This window comes from Lolium rigidum, chromosome 7, assembly GCF_022539505.1.
Source record: "Lolium rigidum isolate FL_2022 chromosome 7, APGP_CSIRO_Lrig_0.1, whole genome shotgun sequence".
NCBI lineage: Eukaryota > Viridiplantae > Streptophyta > Magnoliopsida > Poales > Poaceae > Lolium > Lolium rigidum.
In genome coordinates, this window is record NC_061514.1 from 110,662,946 (window position 1) to 110,680,519 (window position 17,574).

At 44.2% G+C, this 17,574-nt stretch overlaps 1 protein-coding gene and 1 pseudogene across 1 annotated transcript; one reads left to right on the plus strand and one right to left on the minus strand.

Annotated features, from left to right (window-relative positions):
• The first annotated feature begins 1,538 nt into the window (after window positions 1-1,538).
• LOC124678315 (kelch repeat-containing protein At3g27220-like) lies at window positions 1,539-5,519 on the plus strand. Its single transcript, XM_047214220.1, has 7 exons — window positions 1,539-1,730; window positions 2,399-2,578; window positions 3,094-3,323; window positions 3,482-3,652; window positions 3,994-4,099; window positions 4,605-4,811; window positions 5,101-5,519. Exons 1-7 carry the CDS (start codon window positions 1,539-1,541, stop codon window positions 5,263-5,265), a joined length of 1,251 nt encoding a protein of 416 aa, XP_047070176.1. The 3' UTR covers window positions 5,266-5,519.
• Window positions 5,520-8,065: 2,546 nt separating this feature from the next.
• LOC124671839 lies at window positions 8,066-8,726 on the minus strand (annotated as a pseudogene).
• Between the last annotated feature and the right edge of the window lie 8,848 nt (window positions 8,727-17,574).

The following is a 17,574-nucleotide window of genomic DNA, read 5'->3' on the forward strand; positions in this document are numbered from 1 at the left end:
GGGTCAAGCACATGTAATGTCAAGATACCCTTGCATGCCCAAACTACCCCTAGCTCATGGATGGTTATATATATATGCGCCCACCCTCATTAGGAAACCCTAGAATGGATATGATGATGAATTAGGATTATTCCTCCTTTCCCAATGGAGCTAGGAAACCCCCTTATCTTTTGGACACTAAATCTTTGAGTTGTATCAAGGATCCTTGTGAGTGATCTTTTCTCTTTAGTGACACTATACAGTTGGTCTCTTGCTTTGCAATTCTACCTTTGGTATTTTGCTTTGCACCTCTGCCAAATTGTGATCGCTTCATCATTCTAGAATTCCATCCCTTGCTTGGCAATCTTTTCCACTTGCAATTCTAGGTTTATGTCTTTTGCTTGTGGATCCTATTGAATTGGTGAATCGGGCCACGAGGGCAACCGGTGTATGTGGTGTGAGTTTGTATCTTTCATTCCCCCTCGCGTGTTCTTCGTCAACCCCTTCAAATCCATGAAGATTGGGCCAACCCTTGGGCTTCTCCCTTATCAGTTCTCCTATCGAGATAGCAGTTTTTGATTTTATTCTGATCCCCGTGAAACACTTTTCTTTCTCATACAGGTTAAAATTTGAACCACCGGATTATTATAATAAACTCATGTTATTTTTTAAATCAAGAGACATGAAAATGAGTGATCATTTCTTTACATTCTTACCCATCTTCAACACATTTTCTCCCTCACACATTATGTAAATCCTACCCACGCTCCCTCAAGAAAAAAAAACCCCTCTCCGGCCATCCCGGCCACTGTGGAATTTAGCATGGACTTGCAATGGGTCGGTTTTCCACGTCAGATTCCCATCTACCACCCTTGTCACTTGCCGGTGACATTTGTTCGAACTCAACAACTCGAGTTATTGCCCGAGAACTTAAATTTACAATGTATATTGTATTATATGCCAATTTTTAAATAAAGGGCAACATAGCCCTATTTTAAAGACTATGTGAACACTCATTATTCAAGAAGTGATCTAATGTTTCCCTTATCATCTGTAGTGTTGAAGTAGTAAGAAAAAACCTCGCTTCTCGACCAGCCTAGAGAGAGATGCATTTTTCTTTCATGCCATACTGTATGAAGTGTGAGGATATCCAGGGTATAAACACTACTAGTACTAGCATATATACAATTTTTTCATCAACCAAAAGCTTATTCTTACATTTTCCACGTCATTACTAGTATCACCGGTTGCTTAAATTAGTTTTTCTTTCAGTGTGCTGCGCACATTTTTCTCGATCGAGTTGCATAATCTCGTAAATGTTCTTCGACGCATTGCAGATCACCGATATCGCAGATCAAGTGAATTAACATCCTTAACCTGAATGCCGCCATCGAAAATGTTGCGTTAACGAAAATGCGGCCTCACTATTTCTCTGCCCGTGCCGTGCATCTATAAACTCGGAATCTCCTCGCCTCGCCGCTGATGTCACCGACACGCTCCTCTCGCCGCCGCCACCGCCATCGCCACCGCCGCTGCCTGTAAGTTCTATCGACCCACCGATGGTGAGGCCGGCGGCCAAGGTGCTGCCGCCGAAGCACCTGGCGGCGCTCGCCGTCGTCGCCGTCCTCGGACTGGTCCTCGTCGCCGACTTCCTCTGGGCCTCCTCCAGTTCCGCCTCCTTCTCCATCTGGTCCACAAGGCTCGATATCTCCTCTCGCCCCACGGCGTCGCCGCCGCCCTCGGCGACGAAGGTGAGCCCCCAAATCTTAAACCCGACGCTTAGGGAAACTCCACTGCCTTGAATTGTTCTGTGCTCCGGCAGTGTCCGGGCGTGCGATTAGTGAGATCTGGTTGGAAATTATTGCTGCCGGGGCGCCGGGGTGTGCGATTAGAGTGCTATACTCTCTGGCAGGAGGAGTAGGAATCCATTTGCTGCCCTGCCTCTACTTCCTTCAACTGCTCGATTCGTAAATTTCCCTCGACCTAATGCAGTTCACGCGAGCAGCCCTGCCTGTGTGCTTGATTGTTAGGTGTAAGCTGTGAGAATAGATCAATGATTGCCTCTTGTGGCAATGTATATACATTGTGTCTCGGTTGTGCAACACTGATTTCTAGTTGGTAGAACAGGGAGCAAATAATCATGTTGCTCACTTGCTTGGCTACAGTGGGCATTATTTTCCTTGCTGGTCAAGGGCAGTGTAGGATCACATCCATTCTTAAGCTGATGTTGATTTCATAATATGTTGGAACTTAACTCCTAAACAGTTAATTAATTAATTTGTTAATTGTGAAGACTTATGTCAGGAGTAGTTTTTGCTATGGTCAATGACTTGGATTTGAGTTGTCTATTTGTTTTATTATCATCATTATGTACAATGGTTTCTTTCAGAACTAGCTATGTTATATTTATGTTGTACAGAAAACGAAAGACAATACATCTACAGGCTCCATGGACATAAGTGCCACTTTTGCGGATTTAGCAGCACCAGAATTGCAATGGGAGCAGATGGCGGAAGCACCTGTACCACGTTTGGATGGTGCTGCTATACAGATTAAGAATCTCTTATTTGTGTTTGCTGGATATGGCACCATCAACTATGTGAGGAATCTTGCCTGATCTTTTATTAGTTTCCAATGTTTGCCTAACTTTTCGTAAGTAATATCTAAGATCTGATGCTTGATGAAGAACAGCATATATCACATGTTAGTACGTGGGAAGCAGTGAGGCAGTCTTACATGAATACTTTTCTTATTTGTATGCCATGACAGAGAAGTATAATTTTACTTTGAATGACTCAAATTGGCCACCTGTACTGTGTTAACTGAAAGTTGAATTCGCAATAATTCCCATAGTTGTGGAGTGGGAAAAACTGCACTCTCTACTGTTGAGTGTGAGTATCTGGCTGATTGCACCCACCTTAATCTATACTCCGTAGACTTGAAAAATTAAACTAAATAAAGGAATGAGCATTAGGCTAAAGTTCAGGTGTGCTCTTGTTGGCATATTCTGTAATGTTGTTTTGGTCATTGCAGAACATTAAGGTCTACCATTTAGTTATTTCCATGTGTCAGTAAAATTACCTTTTGTAACTTTCCAATGCTCTCCATTTCTAGGTGCATTCTCATGTCGATATTTACAATTTCTCGGATAATACATGGGGAGGAAAGTTTGATATGCCAAAGGAAATGGCACATTCACATCTCGGGATGGTTACAGATGGAAGGTTTATCTATGTTGTAACTGGACAGTACGGGCCACAGTGTAGGGGACCTACAGCTCGAAATTTTGTGCTGGACACTGAGACAAAAGAATGGCATGATTTACCTCCATTGCCAGTTCCTAGGTACAAGTCTTCTTTCATTTTCCTGGTTAAACCTAGGCATCATATTATGCATTATTTTTACTTGTGCTTGCATTCTTCTATTAATTTAAATACTACCTTTGGATTTTGAAGATTTGCCATTCTCTTTTTCAGTTTCTTTCTGTAAATATTTTGTTCAGGTATGCTCCAGCCACACAACTTTGGAGAGGGAGGCTTCATGTGATGGGTGGCAGTAAGGAGGACAGACATGAACCTGGACTTGAACATTGGAGCCTCGCAGTGAAGGATGGGAAAGCATTAGAGCAAGAGTGGAGGAGTGAGATACCAGTCCCACGTGGCGGTCCACATAGGTTTGTTGCTTTGCCTTCACATGACATCTTTTGCTGTCATTTTCGTTCATAAGGGAAATTGCTAGACACCGTATATCGTTTTAGATTCTTGATATTTCTTCGTCTGGTATCTTTGAACGTTTTGTGCTAGGTCATCTTGTGAATCAATTGTTTTCTGGCCGGCTATCTTGTAAACCAATTATTATTACTAGAATACTTTCTGGGTTAGAAATTTGGTTGCACAGTAGGCAAAGTTGATGATGATTTACATGACACATAACCTGAATCCAAATCAATACTGATGTACTGTTTAGCAGCTTAATACAATAATACCTTGATCCTGACTTCTTGTTTTGCATCAGGGCCTGTGTTGTTGCTAATGATAAGCTGCTTATTATTGGTGGTCAAGAAGGAGATTTTATGGCCAAGCCTGGATCACCTATATTTAAATGTGTTAGAAGAAGTGAGGTATGTTGATATGTTGATTAATCGGTATATAAGAAGACTTGATAATTCCTACATGTGAAGCAGGAAGTTTTACATTTTAAATATGAACTTAGATCAGTTAGTGCATTAGTTGCGGATCTTACCAATATGTCATGCATGCCTGCGTCTATTAAATTGACATTGAACACCTAGCAAGATCTACACTGTGAGTCCGATTTCTTGGATAAGCAGCACAGGAACCTACTGGAGTGCATTTTTTATAGAAAAAAAAACAAGTCTTTTGTTCCATGAGTGGTTGTAACTAGTTACAATACATTATGCCCTATCTGTCGAAAATCGTTCTCATGCTTTATCTGTTCCATCTGTCGAATCATGTTTACCATAATGGGATGGATTACCTGAAAGATGATGATTTCTTAGCTCACACGTTAATTAACTTGCTTGTGAAATGTTTCATCTTCTAATTCATTGTTCTCTTGCAGAATTTTCTCATCTTAACTCTTCTATTGACCTTCTCCCTATGCAGATAGTGTACAGTGATGTATACATGCTTGATGACGGAATGAAGTGGAAAGAACTTCCACCTATGCCAAAGCCAGATTCACATATAGAGTTTGCTTGGACGAATGTCAACAATTCTTTAATTATTGCTGGTGGGACCACAGAAAAGCACCCAATAAATAAAAAGATGACCTTGGTTGGTGAAGTATTTCGGTTCAATTTGGAAACACTGGTACATATCATTCCTTGTACCTTTTTTCTAAGAAAATAGTTCATGAAAGGAGGGGAAGTTGGGAAAATATTGCCTTAGGTTACTATTAACATGCTGTTATTTGCTATGTGGTGCTTCTTTTTATGGTCTGCTCTCAAATACTGTTAAAACATTCTGCCCATCCAAATTTCTATTCTAGAATTATATTCTGCCAAATTTCAAGCTAAGTAATTTGGTTAAGAAAAAAACGATGTGATGAGAATCTTCAAAAGACGCATTGTGATGTTACTGAAATTCCATCTTCATACAGGAATGGAGTGTGATCGGGCGGTTACCTTTCCGAATCAAGACCACTTTGGTAGGATACTGGGATGGCTGGCTGTACTTCACTTCTGGGCAACGAGACAAAGGCCCAAGCAACCCATCTCCTAAAAAGGTTGTCGGTTGTATGTGGAGAACTAAGTTGCAGTTGTGATTTTCTAACGGAGAACAGATAAGAGTTGGGCATTCTTTATGTATTCTTTTGGCACATAACCGTTTCATTCCCCTTTGGTGGGCGAGTCGTTTATCGTCATACGAATTGGCTTGATTTAGCATGCACCATCGCATTATGTGACGGGTCTGTTGTAGTATGTTTTTTGTAGTTATACCATAGAGCAGCTCACTTTTAACGACTTTGTACAGGGGATCGATTATTCTATGCAGCTGTCCTAATCTTGCAGAGTAACATATACTGTAGTGTTTCTTGATAAACCATCTTACTCTTGTATACCGAATCGCCGGAGAGAAATAGCTTGGATATAAATACTGCTAGTTATATCAGGTACTGAAGCATTCTCACTGTCTTTACTATCTCCTTTTCCTTGCAGAAATCATAATTTAAACTTCAAAAATTATTTCCATCCAAAGGGCAAAGGGGTACTGACAAGTAGTTAAAATCTAAACTAAGATACCTCTGAATTTTGACAAATCTTAGATAACTTTCATGGGACGGAGGGAGTACAAGAGTTCCTATAAAATTACCCCTCATCCAAAACTTCACCTGAGCCTTATTTTGCTCTGTACTCCGTAGTTCGCAGTAGCTTCTGACTGGATGTGAATCCATTGTGCATCCTCTGAAGCATCAACGTCATCTTGACCTATTCTTACAGTTGACTTCAACTCACACAACTTGCACGGTTACACCTCTAACATGCTTTTTGTGAGTGGCAAATGTGCTGTTCTCTGACACCTGCTTTGTACCCGTGTAGTTAGACTTCCATAAAGCGACTGGATGTCTCCTTTTTTTGATATTTGTTTGTTTAGGTTGCTCACCACGTACACCATGTGGTGCGACTGGATGTCTCCTTGTTATATGATGATCGCCAAATGTTTTGACAGGTAGACTAAACATTATCCTCCTTATTTTGCATGTTTTCGTGCAGTAAATTGTAAAGACGCAATCTGTTTTTTTTTTTGGACATCTACAACTTGTTCTGTTGACGACCACAGAACCCATTCCCAGTGTACACACGACCATGCTCATAACAAAGCAAGCCATATCAGGAGACAGCTGGTGGCTCGTGTAGCACTTTCTGGTTTTCTGCAATAAAAATCGCTTCGGTTGCCTTTTGTTCCGGTGCGTCTAAAGCATTTCAAGATTTTATGTAAAGAAGACTTTCGGCATCCAGCTTTTCCACACAATTACTTATCTACAGTTCCAAAACGTATCAAGAGGTGGCACCGACTAACTACACAACATCTCCCAATCTTTGCACTCTAACATGCACATATATGTTCGTTATTTCCTCCAACCCATATTTTTTTTCGATAAAGAGTAATGTGATCAGTTACAATGATTTCTTTTTTGGTGCTAAAACCTAAAACCCCTCTGGTGCTACCTAGCCAAATATGAGGATAGTTGTACACGTCAAACGGCTAATTGCATGAAAACATGCGCACAAGCCACACCTTAAACCGCTCCGGTGCTACCTTGGCCACCATCTCTAGGGTTCGGTAATCGGTAGGACACAAGAACGGTGCTCAGAGCCTCCGACACGGGGCCATGACTGTGGATAATGCGTAAACTGGGAAAATAATTTGTAAGTTTGTATACAAAAAGTTCAAGCTCGGAAACTCAGATGACCAATGTAGAGCGGCAACCCGACCAATATGATAGTATAACAAAACTCCTCACACGACCGAAACAAGCAATCATGAAATCACAAAGTCACACTTCTTGATTCGTGTCCAATTTAAAGGTTATATCTTGTGATGAACACATCACAATAAATGTATCATAAGATCTCAATTTCAACGGAACATTTTCATTGGGACCGATTCTTACTTTTAGTTGAAGCTTAGATTTTTGTACTCCCTGAAAATTTTCATTAGGAATATGTTGATAATCAAGAATGGAGTGAAATTACTTGTTCGAAATTTTACCCCACAATGCCTCGACGAAAAGAGGTGATTAATTTTCTTATAAGAACATGCTGCCTTAAATTGAAAGAGTTATACATTATGAGAGTAAAGGCCATATGATATCTAAATTACTAAATATCATCATACACTATGTCGATACCGGAATTGGTGATTATCCATGCGTCGAATGCAAAACTTTGAAACTGCCAATTGTGCTTTCCAAAACTGGAAATTGTAATGATATCTCGTGGTTATGTTGTTACATGGTTCTCATTGAGATCGATTAAAGAGAGTGATGATCCTATGCACAAACACTACCAAGTCAGCTTGAATAAGCTGACATGCACGCAAAAAAAAAAAAGACAACAGTAATAGCAACATGCAAACTAAACCACTATAATATAATGGCGGCACGTGGCTCCAGCACGCGAGCAGTAATCCGCATACTAGCAGCAAGCGATGCTGCCCATTGCTACCAAATATAATAACATAGCGGTCGCGTGCGCTTAGCATTTCCCTGACAAGTACCACTATGGCCACGACTGGTAGACCAATTTGTAAGCTATTCCCTGTAAGGTTTTGTTTGGCTCTAGAGTTTTAGTGGTGATTAGTGTGAATAATCCCCACCAAACTTCATATTCTCACTTATTATATATATATGTTTGGTGCTAGAGTATTGAGTAGTTTAATTCCCATTTATCTTCACTCTTTTCCAAATTTTAGTGTATTTTATTCAATCCTTAATATTTTACCCTTACCTAGGGGATTGAGGATTGAGGATGAGATTCTGTGAGAATTGTGTGACAGTAGGGGTTCATCGAAAATTTAGAATATTATTCCCACCACCGGCAAACACTGTGCCAAACAAGGCCTTAATGACCAAGCCCGCGGGCGCAGCGTGGGGATACAGGAGGTCCGCACAAGCCGGGGTTCCCGGAGAAGGACTCGTTGGTGAAGGCCGCGCCGAGCCGGTTGTCAGAGAGGTCGAGCGACCTGAGACGGCTCAGCCGCGAGAGAGACTCAGGGAATCTGACCGGAGAGCTTGTTGCCGCTGAGCTTGAGCGAGCTGAGGAAGCGGCAGTTAGCGAGCTCGGAGGGGATCGGCCCGGAGAGGCGGTTGCCGGAGAGGTCGAGTTTGACGAGGAAGGGGAGCCAGTCGCAAAGCGCCGCCGGAATCGGCCCGGAGAGGGAGTTGTTGGAGAGGTCCAGCATGGTGGTGGATCGGCAGTACTGGAGCGAGGAGGGGACGGCGCCCTGGAGGCCGAAGCCGGAGAGCTCGAGCGCGATGGAGAGCGACTCCCCCCGGTTCCAGCAGAAGACGCCAGCGAACTCGCAGATGGTTCCGGGCGTGATGTTGGTGAAGGTCCAGGAGGCGAGGTTGCCGTCGGGGTCCTTGAGGCCCTGCTTGACGCCGCGGAGGCACCGCACCTTGTCCTCCTTAACGGGGGACGCCGGTGCCGGCGCTAGCTGCGCGGTGGCGGGCGGGAGTGGGAGGGCTATGGCCAGTAAGAGGAGGAGGAGCAAGGGAGACATGGCGGCCGGATTGGTGGTACCAGACTACCAGTGGTGGTGGTGAGACTACGCGCGCCGCGCAGGGTGGAGTGAGCCTCTTGTCGTGTGTGTATTTTAGCGCTCGAAGTTAACGGCCACGTCTAAAACAGTTCTGGAACTCAGGAACTGCGCTAATACAGTCCTGGAAATTGCTCTTCATGTGCAGGTGCCGCCCGGTTCAACCAAGACTTTCCCCATACGCGCACACACAGATTGCAAGGAGGATATCTCTACGTTCGCAGCCTCCCTAGACCTTCAAGTCATGCACGAGTTTGCTGTTCATCTCGGCATCTTCACTGAATATTTTGGATCGGAATGAAGCCTATCTGGACAGTTGGACCTTCGAGCCTCCCTGGTCAGCATTGACTTTAGGCACGCTGGACTGCTGGAGACTGGAATACATCGACAAGGACGGCAAGCAGTAGTGCTGCTCGACGCATTTTTTAAGCCGGCTGGCTGAGCATGCAGGGCATGTCGATCTGCTGGTGAGGTTCTGGTCCACGACGAAGGTGGTGCCGAGCTACCCGTACCAGAACGCGTGCGAGAGTAGCGCGCAGCGTGGATGCCTCCTCCGTGAGCCGCCGCACGCGACCACCGTAGTGGGCCTGATTCATTGCCACGTCAGCGCTATACATAGGGATTCATAGCTAGTACCCTGCGCGTATGAGCATATGTAGTGAGCTGGCCGCCGACGCATGCATGTAGGTGAACTATCGGCAACGCCACCCAGAGCGACGACGGTGAATACATGCAACGATCGGATTTCGGTTGTGAACGCCGCCGTAGTGCACCCGATTCATTGCCACGTCAGCATACACGGTAGAGCTTCGTAGCTAGGACCGACCGTATGTGAACATCTTTTTTTTCGATAAAGGATGCTTTATTACTTCAAGAAGCAATTACATCCAGCCTCTGCATAACCAGGATGCACACAGCCGTGACCGTATGTGAACATCTAGAGCAATTTCGAGGACTGTGTTAGGGCAATTCCTGAATTTCAGAAATGTTTTAGACATATATAGCCGGCCGGTACCTTTCAGGACTAGTGATGCATTTAGACGGAAGGCTTAAAATGAGTCCGAATTGAACGCAGATTTGAATTAACGAAGCCATCAACTGGCTAGGTGTTACATCAGAAATTACAACACACTCGCACTACAGGAATGGAGCTATATGCCGAGGGCCGGGAACCCTCGGCGTAGGCTGCTTTGGCCGTCGGCGTAGGCTACGCCGAGGGCCACCCTCGGCATAGCTCCTCGGCATGTAGCTCCCTCGGCAAAGCAACTATCGCCGTCGGCGTAGCCCGGCCCTCGGCGTAGCATGCTATGCCGACGGCAAAACCCTCGGCATAGACTTTTAAAAAATTCAAATTTCCATTTTCCAAAAAAATTCAAAAAAAAAATTCGAAAAAAAAAATATTTTTTTCTATATGCCGACGGTAAAACCCTAGGCATAGACTTTTAAAAATTTTGAAATTTTAATTTCTTTTACACAATTTTTTTTCTTTTTTTTCTTTTTTTTTTCTTTTTTTTCTTTGACCCAATACACTTTTAACTCTAACTACACTTAATCTTAGGTCAAATTACAATCATGGTTAAACTTCCCAGTCGGTCACCCATCCTCACACTACTCCAGCCTCAAGCACGCTTAACTTCTTGGTTCCATTCGGATGAGCTTCCGTTATAGAATTGACAACTCTTGCCGATAATAATAGCATATCAACCCTATTAACCCTTGAACCGTGATGCACACCTCTTTATTTTGGAAAATCCCAAACAATTACTTAAGTAGACAACAATGAATATATAAGTAATAATAATATTAAATTCAAATAACAATAAAATGATTTTATTTTTTGGTCTTTTTTCTATTTAATATGGAATAATTAATATCTTTAAATCGGAAAATCGAAATTCCACAAATAATATGTCTAAATCGATCAGAAAAATGAGAGGAATCTAAATATAACATCCATATCATCATTTGAACCTTAAAATTAGAGGAATCCAAATATGACTCCCAATTTTCCATGTGGCCAAAACTGCCCCTCGGGAGATGCGAAATGGCCGTATCGGGCAGGCTCGGTGCACCGTTCGCTAACACGCTAAATGGACAAAAATTAGCACATAAAGTGATGTGTTATAGACCTAAAAACATTTTTTGCGGAATTTATTGAGCGATGGAAAGTGTACCCCTAGTTCAAATTCAGTCAGTTTCCAGCGGGTTCGGCGGGACATCGCAGGATCCGCATGGATTCCCGGATAGCTAGAGAGTACATATGGCATGTGATATATGATGCGGAGGCGGTGTCCTACCACTACGCGGAGGTCTCGCTCAATACTAAAATGCGTCTCATGTAGTCGCTTCACAAAAAAACCCGTTTTGGCACCCCGAAAATGAAAAAACCATCACCCATAGGTCGGATTGGAAATCCGCTCCCGGGGCCTTGCTTCCCATCCCAGGGACCACGCACGTGCCAAATATGGCCTCGTTCCGACAAACTATGTGGTGTCACGGGCCGTTTCCTACTCATTTGCCCTAAAAGCCATAGAACTCCGGACGTGATAGCCCCGTTTGTGAAGGGTTTTCCAAAATAATTGCCGTATCCTAATTCTGACTTTTAGAGTGGTTACTAGGACACATAAAATGACGCCATGCGGCTCCGCGGGATTTTCTGACTTCGTTTAAATTGCCATTTGACCAAAACGGGCCCCCACGGAGATGCGGTATGGCCGTACCGGACGCGCTGGTGCCCCCGTTTACCATCGCGCTAAACGGAAAAAAATTCACACATAAAGTGATATGTCCTAGAACTAAAAACATTTTTCCCGAAATTTATTGAGCGATGGAAAGTGTACCCCTAGTTCAAATCATGTCACTTTCCAGCGGATTCGGCGGGACACCGCAGAAGCCGCATGAATTCCCGGATAGCTAGCACGTACATATGCCATGTGATATATGGTGCGGAGGCGGTGTCCTACCACTACGCGGAGGTCTCGCGTAATACTAAAATGCATCCCATGTAGCCGCTTCACAAAAAAACCCGTTTTGGCACCCCGAAAATGAAAAAACCATCACCCATGGGTCGGATTGGAAATCCGCTCCCGGGACCTTGCTTCCCATCCCAGGGACCACACACGTGCCAAATATGGCCTCGTTCCGACAAACTATGTGGTGTCACGGGCCGTTTCCTACTCATTTGCCCTAAAAGCCATAGAACTCCGGACGTGATAGCCCTATTTGTGAAGGGTTTTCCAAAATAATTGCCGTATCCTAATTCCGACTTTTGGAGTGGTTACTAGGACACATAAAATGACGCCATGCGGCTCCGCGGGATTTTCTGACTTCGTTTAAATTGCCATTTGACCAAAACGGGTCCCCACGGAGATGCGGTATGGCCGTACCGGCGCGCTGGTGCCCCCGTTTACCATCGCGCTAAACGGAAAAAAATTCACACATAAAGTGATATGTCCTAGAACTAAAAACATTTTTCTCGGAATTTATTGAGCGACGGAAAGTGTACCCCTAGTTCAAATCATGTCACTTTCCAATGGATTCGGCGGGACACCGCAGAAGCCGCATGAATTCCCGAGATAGCTAGCGCGTACATATGCCATGTGATATATGGTGCGGAGGCGGTGTCCTACCACTACGCGGAGGTCTCGCGTAATACTAAAATGCGTCCCATGTAGCCGCTTCACAAAAAAACCCGTTTTGGCACCCCGAAAATGAAAAAACCATCACCCATGGGTCGGATTGGAAATCCGCTCCCGGTGCCTTGCTTCCCATCCCAGGGACCACGCACGTGCGAAATATGGCCTCGTTCCGACAAACTATGTGGTGTCACGGACCGTTTCCTACTCATATGCCCTAAAAGCCATAGAACTCCGGACGTGATAGCCCTGTTTGTGAAAGGTTTTCCAAAATAATTGGTGTATCCCAATTCCATCTTTTGGAGTGGTTACTAAGACACATAAAATGATGCCATGCGGCTCCGCGAGATTTTTTGACTTCGTTTAAATTGCCATCTGGCTAAAACAGGAACCTGAGGACATATAAGAAAGTGATTGAATTGTTTCTATATTAACATGGTACTGTACATGATTCAAATATGCATGATTTTGACATGAATGGATAGATGATGTTTTTATAAACATTTTGATACCTCATACGCATTTTTCTGACATCATATGAATTAGTTATGATTTTTACAAAATTAGACAAATTTGAAAAATGGCTACGCCGAGGGTGGCCGTCGGCGTAGCCCTGTCTACGCCTAGGGCCAAAGATATGCCGAGGGTTGCCCTCGGCGTAGACCTCGCTACGCCGACGGCCGCGCTACGTCGAGGGTCGGATGAGGAGGCTGGCCAGGCCAGGCCATACGCCGAGGGCCCCGACTTTTGGCCGTCGGCGTATAAAAGGCCCTCGGCGTATCGCGCCATTCCTGTAGTGTCGTCAAACGCAAATCGAAACCTAAACAGAAAACAACACATAGAAACGTCAAACCCGCTCAACGCCAACTTGATCCAAAGATTTACTCAAAGATTTCGGGAGATTTGAAGCAAAGGCCAGCTGACTTGTACGCTGCAGCGGTGATTGCTTGGGTCGTGTGCGGGCCGGCTGCCGGTACCGGGTCAGCGCCGTACTCTCTACGTATGGTATGGCTCGTTTAAGAGCATCTCCAGTCGCGTCTCTCAAAGCATCCCCAAAGGAATTTAGGGTGCATCGGACAAAAATTGTTTTCAGCCGCGCGTTCCAAAGACCTTTTTTGTCTGGCGTGGTCCAATACGGTATCCAGCGCCGTGAGCTCGTCCCTGCTACACAGGAGACGCTCCGGGCACGTCAGACACAACGAAATGAGAGGCGAGGAGACGCGGGCCTGACGCGTCAGCGGCTCGGACGCTCAACGACCATCTACATAGCGACGGTGCAGTTGCCGGGAAGGGGAACCATCGGACTAGCAACCGCGTCGATCGACGCGCGAAAAGCTGGAATGGAGCGCGAACTCCGCGGAAGAGCAACCGCCGCTCTCTTCGACTTCTGCGTCGCCGTTCATCCGCGCTCAATAAGACCCCCACGTAGGCGCTTTCGGATCTACAACCGGCCGCCATTCATCCAAAGCTTTCACGATGAGTGACCTCTCTCAGCTTCCATCTGACACCGACAGCGGGGGCAAGTCTCTAGGATGGCGCCATTGGTGGGACAGAGTCGCGACGCCTAGCAACGGCGATGATTCCCCACCGCCATTGGACAACGCAGAGGAATGGGAGGCCGTGGAGGAGGAGGCGGATGAGGAAGGGTCTGAGGAGGCGACGGCGATGACGGCACAGGCGAAGGCGGAGGTGGACGCGAAAGCGAAGGCCAAGGCAAAGGCGAAGGCGCAGCCGGCGAACACCATCGACGACGAGGAGGACACAAGTTCCTCCGACGCGTCGACCGACACCGCCTCTTCGGAAGAGGTGACGAGCAGGAAACGCCACCGTGAGGACGACGAGGCGGGGCCATCAAATAAGAAGAAGTAGTTCAAAAAAATTATATGTAATTTTTTTTTATGTTTTTCCTAAGTTTTTATATGTATTTTTTTTTTATGTTGCACCGATTTGAATATTAGTACAGCAATACTAGTACCGAGTTTTCTTCTATCCATTAAAATTAAAATACAGTGTTTAAAGTTTTGGGGGCGCGTTTGCGGGACACAGCTGGAAAGCGACGTCCCCCAAACACGGCACGAAGGAACAGATCCTCGAATTATAAATCCGGTGCTCTAAATATCCCAATTGGTCAAGGTACTGTATGCTACCGTGTATCTGCTCCTCCAGCTTCGTCAATCCATCATTGAACACTAACAGTAGTCTCTCCGTCTTTCTATACCAGGTCATGGACTCATATTTTAGATCGGTTTAATAGGAACGCACGCAGCTTAAAAAGTAGTTCGATCATTATTTTAATCAATAAAATGTGATTATACATCATAAAAATTATATTATTGGACACCTTTTCTGAATATATTTGTGGTATAACTTTTGCAGATAAATAATCGGATTTGCTGGAAATCAGGCGCCTTATACATAATAAGTTTAAGTCGAGCGCTTGGAGATTCGTATTTTGTGCTTATAGATTCGTGCTCTGACTTTTGGGCTGTTTGTGTGTGTTTGTGTTGTTGTTTGCCCGATGTGTAAGCGGGCTGACTTGTTTTTTGCGGGCTTTGTGAAGTGGCTCGTGGTGATGGTTCCTATCTATAAGGCGTTTTTTCTCTTTCCCATGGAACCGCTTACCGCACATTTCAGTTGCGCGTGTGTTGCAAACGATATATTTCCAGTTGCATGTGGGTTGCAACTGAGATTTTTTCGGTTACACGTGAGTTGCAACTGATTTTGTTTTTCCAATTGCATTAGCGTTGCAACTGAGATTTTTCTAGTTGTGCATATGTTGCAACTAAGAATTTTCACATACATGTGGGTTGCAACTGAGAATTTTTCCGGTTACGCCCGCGTCGTAACCGAATTTCCACTTACATGTGAGTTGCAACTGATATTTTTTTCCAATTGCATGAGCGTTGCAACTAAGATTTTTCCACTTACACATATGTTGCAACTAAGAATTTCCACGTACATGTGGGTTGCAATTGAGATTTTTCCATTTACGCATGCGTCGCAACTAAGAATTTTCACTTACATGTGGATTGCAACTGAGTTTTTTTTCAGTTACACGTAAATTGCTACTAAGATTTTTCTTATGTCTTAAATGGTTGCACAGATTATTTTTTCTAGTGAAAGAACGCACAAAACTGGACACCAAAATTAAAGTAGTACACGGCTTAATAAGATACTGATATCAGCGACTTAGACTTATTAAGTCTCAGACGACTGATCTTTAGACGCTCCCATAAATAATTCATATTTTGTTGACTAAATTGATGGTAAAATTTTATCTTAAACTGCTTGTGGTCTTAAACTGTACCGGAGGGAGTATCAAGAAAATAAAATCAATAAAAATATAGCATGATTAATTATGTGAAAATGTTCTTATGTTCCAGGTTAATTAAAGCATGCAACATTTACATTAATGAGCATCACTCTACAAGGTAGAAATCTAATCATTTTTCATGGTTAATATTAGTAATTGTTTAGATGAAAACATATTTCAATAGTGGTCACTCACGGACACACAAGTTGTGGGATGAAATGTTTTCTGGACAAGGTTAGTATGCTCCACGGATCTCATGGGATTCGATTGGTTTTTATGTTCTCGCAATGGTTTTAAGTTAGTCTCTTCCGATCTATTGTTGTCATCTTTACCCAACGGTTGTTGCTCTCGTTTGTCTACTACAATAAGCTCTACTACGACAAACTTTGCCTGACTCCAGTGATAGAAGACGAGGACAGCGTCGCGCCTTCGACTCGTATCAGTGTTTGTAGCTGTCGCTAGGTGGTTTAAAGACCTATTTGTATTTTTTATACTTTTTTGGTCTGTTTGTACTCCTATGTTTGTACTACTATTGATGATTATTAATTAATTTGCGTAATTTTCGCAAAAAAAAGGTCATGTGGCGCTTGATGCGTGACTTTTGTACTCATTGTTTTGCATTTCGTTTGTTTTGGTAAATCTGCCTTTTTCTCAGATTTGTTTATAAAGACATCGCTTTTTACAACTCATGCCGCTGCCGCTATGACCGGTTAGATATAGAAAAAGAATTTGCTTCCAACCTCTCGTTCCAGCTCCGCCTGATTAAAAAATGGCCACATTCCCACCTTATCTCGTGGCTCATCACTAACCTCGCGGACTGAGATCCAGTGCATTGCTTAAGACAAGGCACAGATGAACAGGGATCTCAGTCCCAACCTCCCACACATAATATTTTTCTCGCACCTCCACCGTTGTCCTGGGTGCCTCGTCCACCGCCTTAGCTCCTCTCCGAGAACACCCCTCCAGCCGCTCCTCTTACTTCGTTCCTCTTCTCCTCCTCAGTCACCACGGCCTTACCGTGAGGTTCGGCCATGCGCCATGGAACTCTCACGACGTACTTCGTCGTCGCCACCGCTCCCCTATTTGGCTGGCGTCCCACGTGATTCGGCCACAAATGGTTGCGACGGCGGCCAAGCTTTTGGGTAGGCGGGGCGGCCCAGTGGTTTTGGGGCGCCACATTTTAGACTTTAGCGGTAGCTGATGCATATAAAATGCATACATGAACTTTGTATTTTATTGATACATATTCCCTAGGTTCTAATAGGTTGTAATGTCGAATGTTTCCTGGTCACTCCTCAGCCGTAGTAGGATATTCTAGCCCACAGACACATGTTTATGATACTGTACTACTTAGCTAAAACTTATGAAATGATAATTTAACCTAAATTTTTGGTAAATTGCTGAATTTCTTTGCTAGCTCACCCGAACTCTGTCATTCGTTGGATATGATAATGAGCGAAAAGGGTGGAAGTGTTGTGACCCGAATACCAACCCTTGCTATACATCCCGAGTGTGGTCTTCGATGAGTATCAACTTATATAATGTTGTATCCATGTTTTATATTGATTTTTGCGAATTTACCAAAGATCCCCCTTATTTTGGTTATAACTGTGCGGAACAAGAATTCCTTGTTTTGTGTATTTTAAACATTTATGTACCGAAATGAAGTCAAATTTACTTGGGATTATTATTATTTCACGAAGATGATGACCTGGAGCACTGGAACCTCGCGAGCGAGGCCCAGAGGCTCGAAAGAGACCAGGTGCCGCAACCCAGAAGGGAGCCCCTGCCACCCATGCTCTTTCCCTCCTTGAGCATCTTCAACTGTCCATCCAAAGCCCCACCTCGAAGTCTTGAACTAAAA

Excerpts from the sequence above, each read along its gene's own strand:
- LOC124678315 (XM_047214220.1), top strand. The coding sequence starts at position 1,539 with ATGGTGAGGCCGGCGGCCAAGGTGCTGCCGCCGAAGCACCTGGCGGCG. Across the intron at positions 1,731-2,398 it reads CGCCGCCCTCGGCGACGAAG|AAAACGAAAGACAATACATC; the intron begins GTGAGCCCCCAA and ends TATGTTGTACAG. Across the intron at positions 2,579-3,093 it reads GATATGGCACCATCAACTAT|GTGCATTCTCATGTCGATAT; the intron begins GTGAGGAATCTT and ends CTCCATTTCTAG.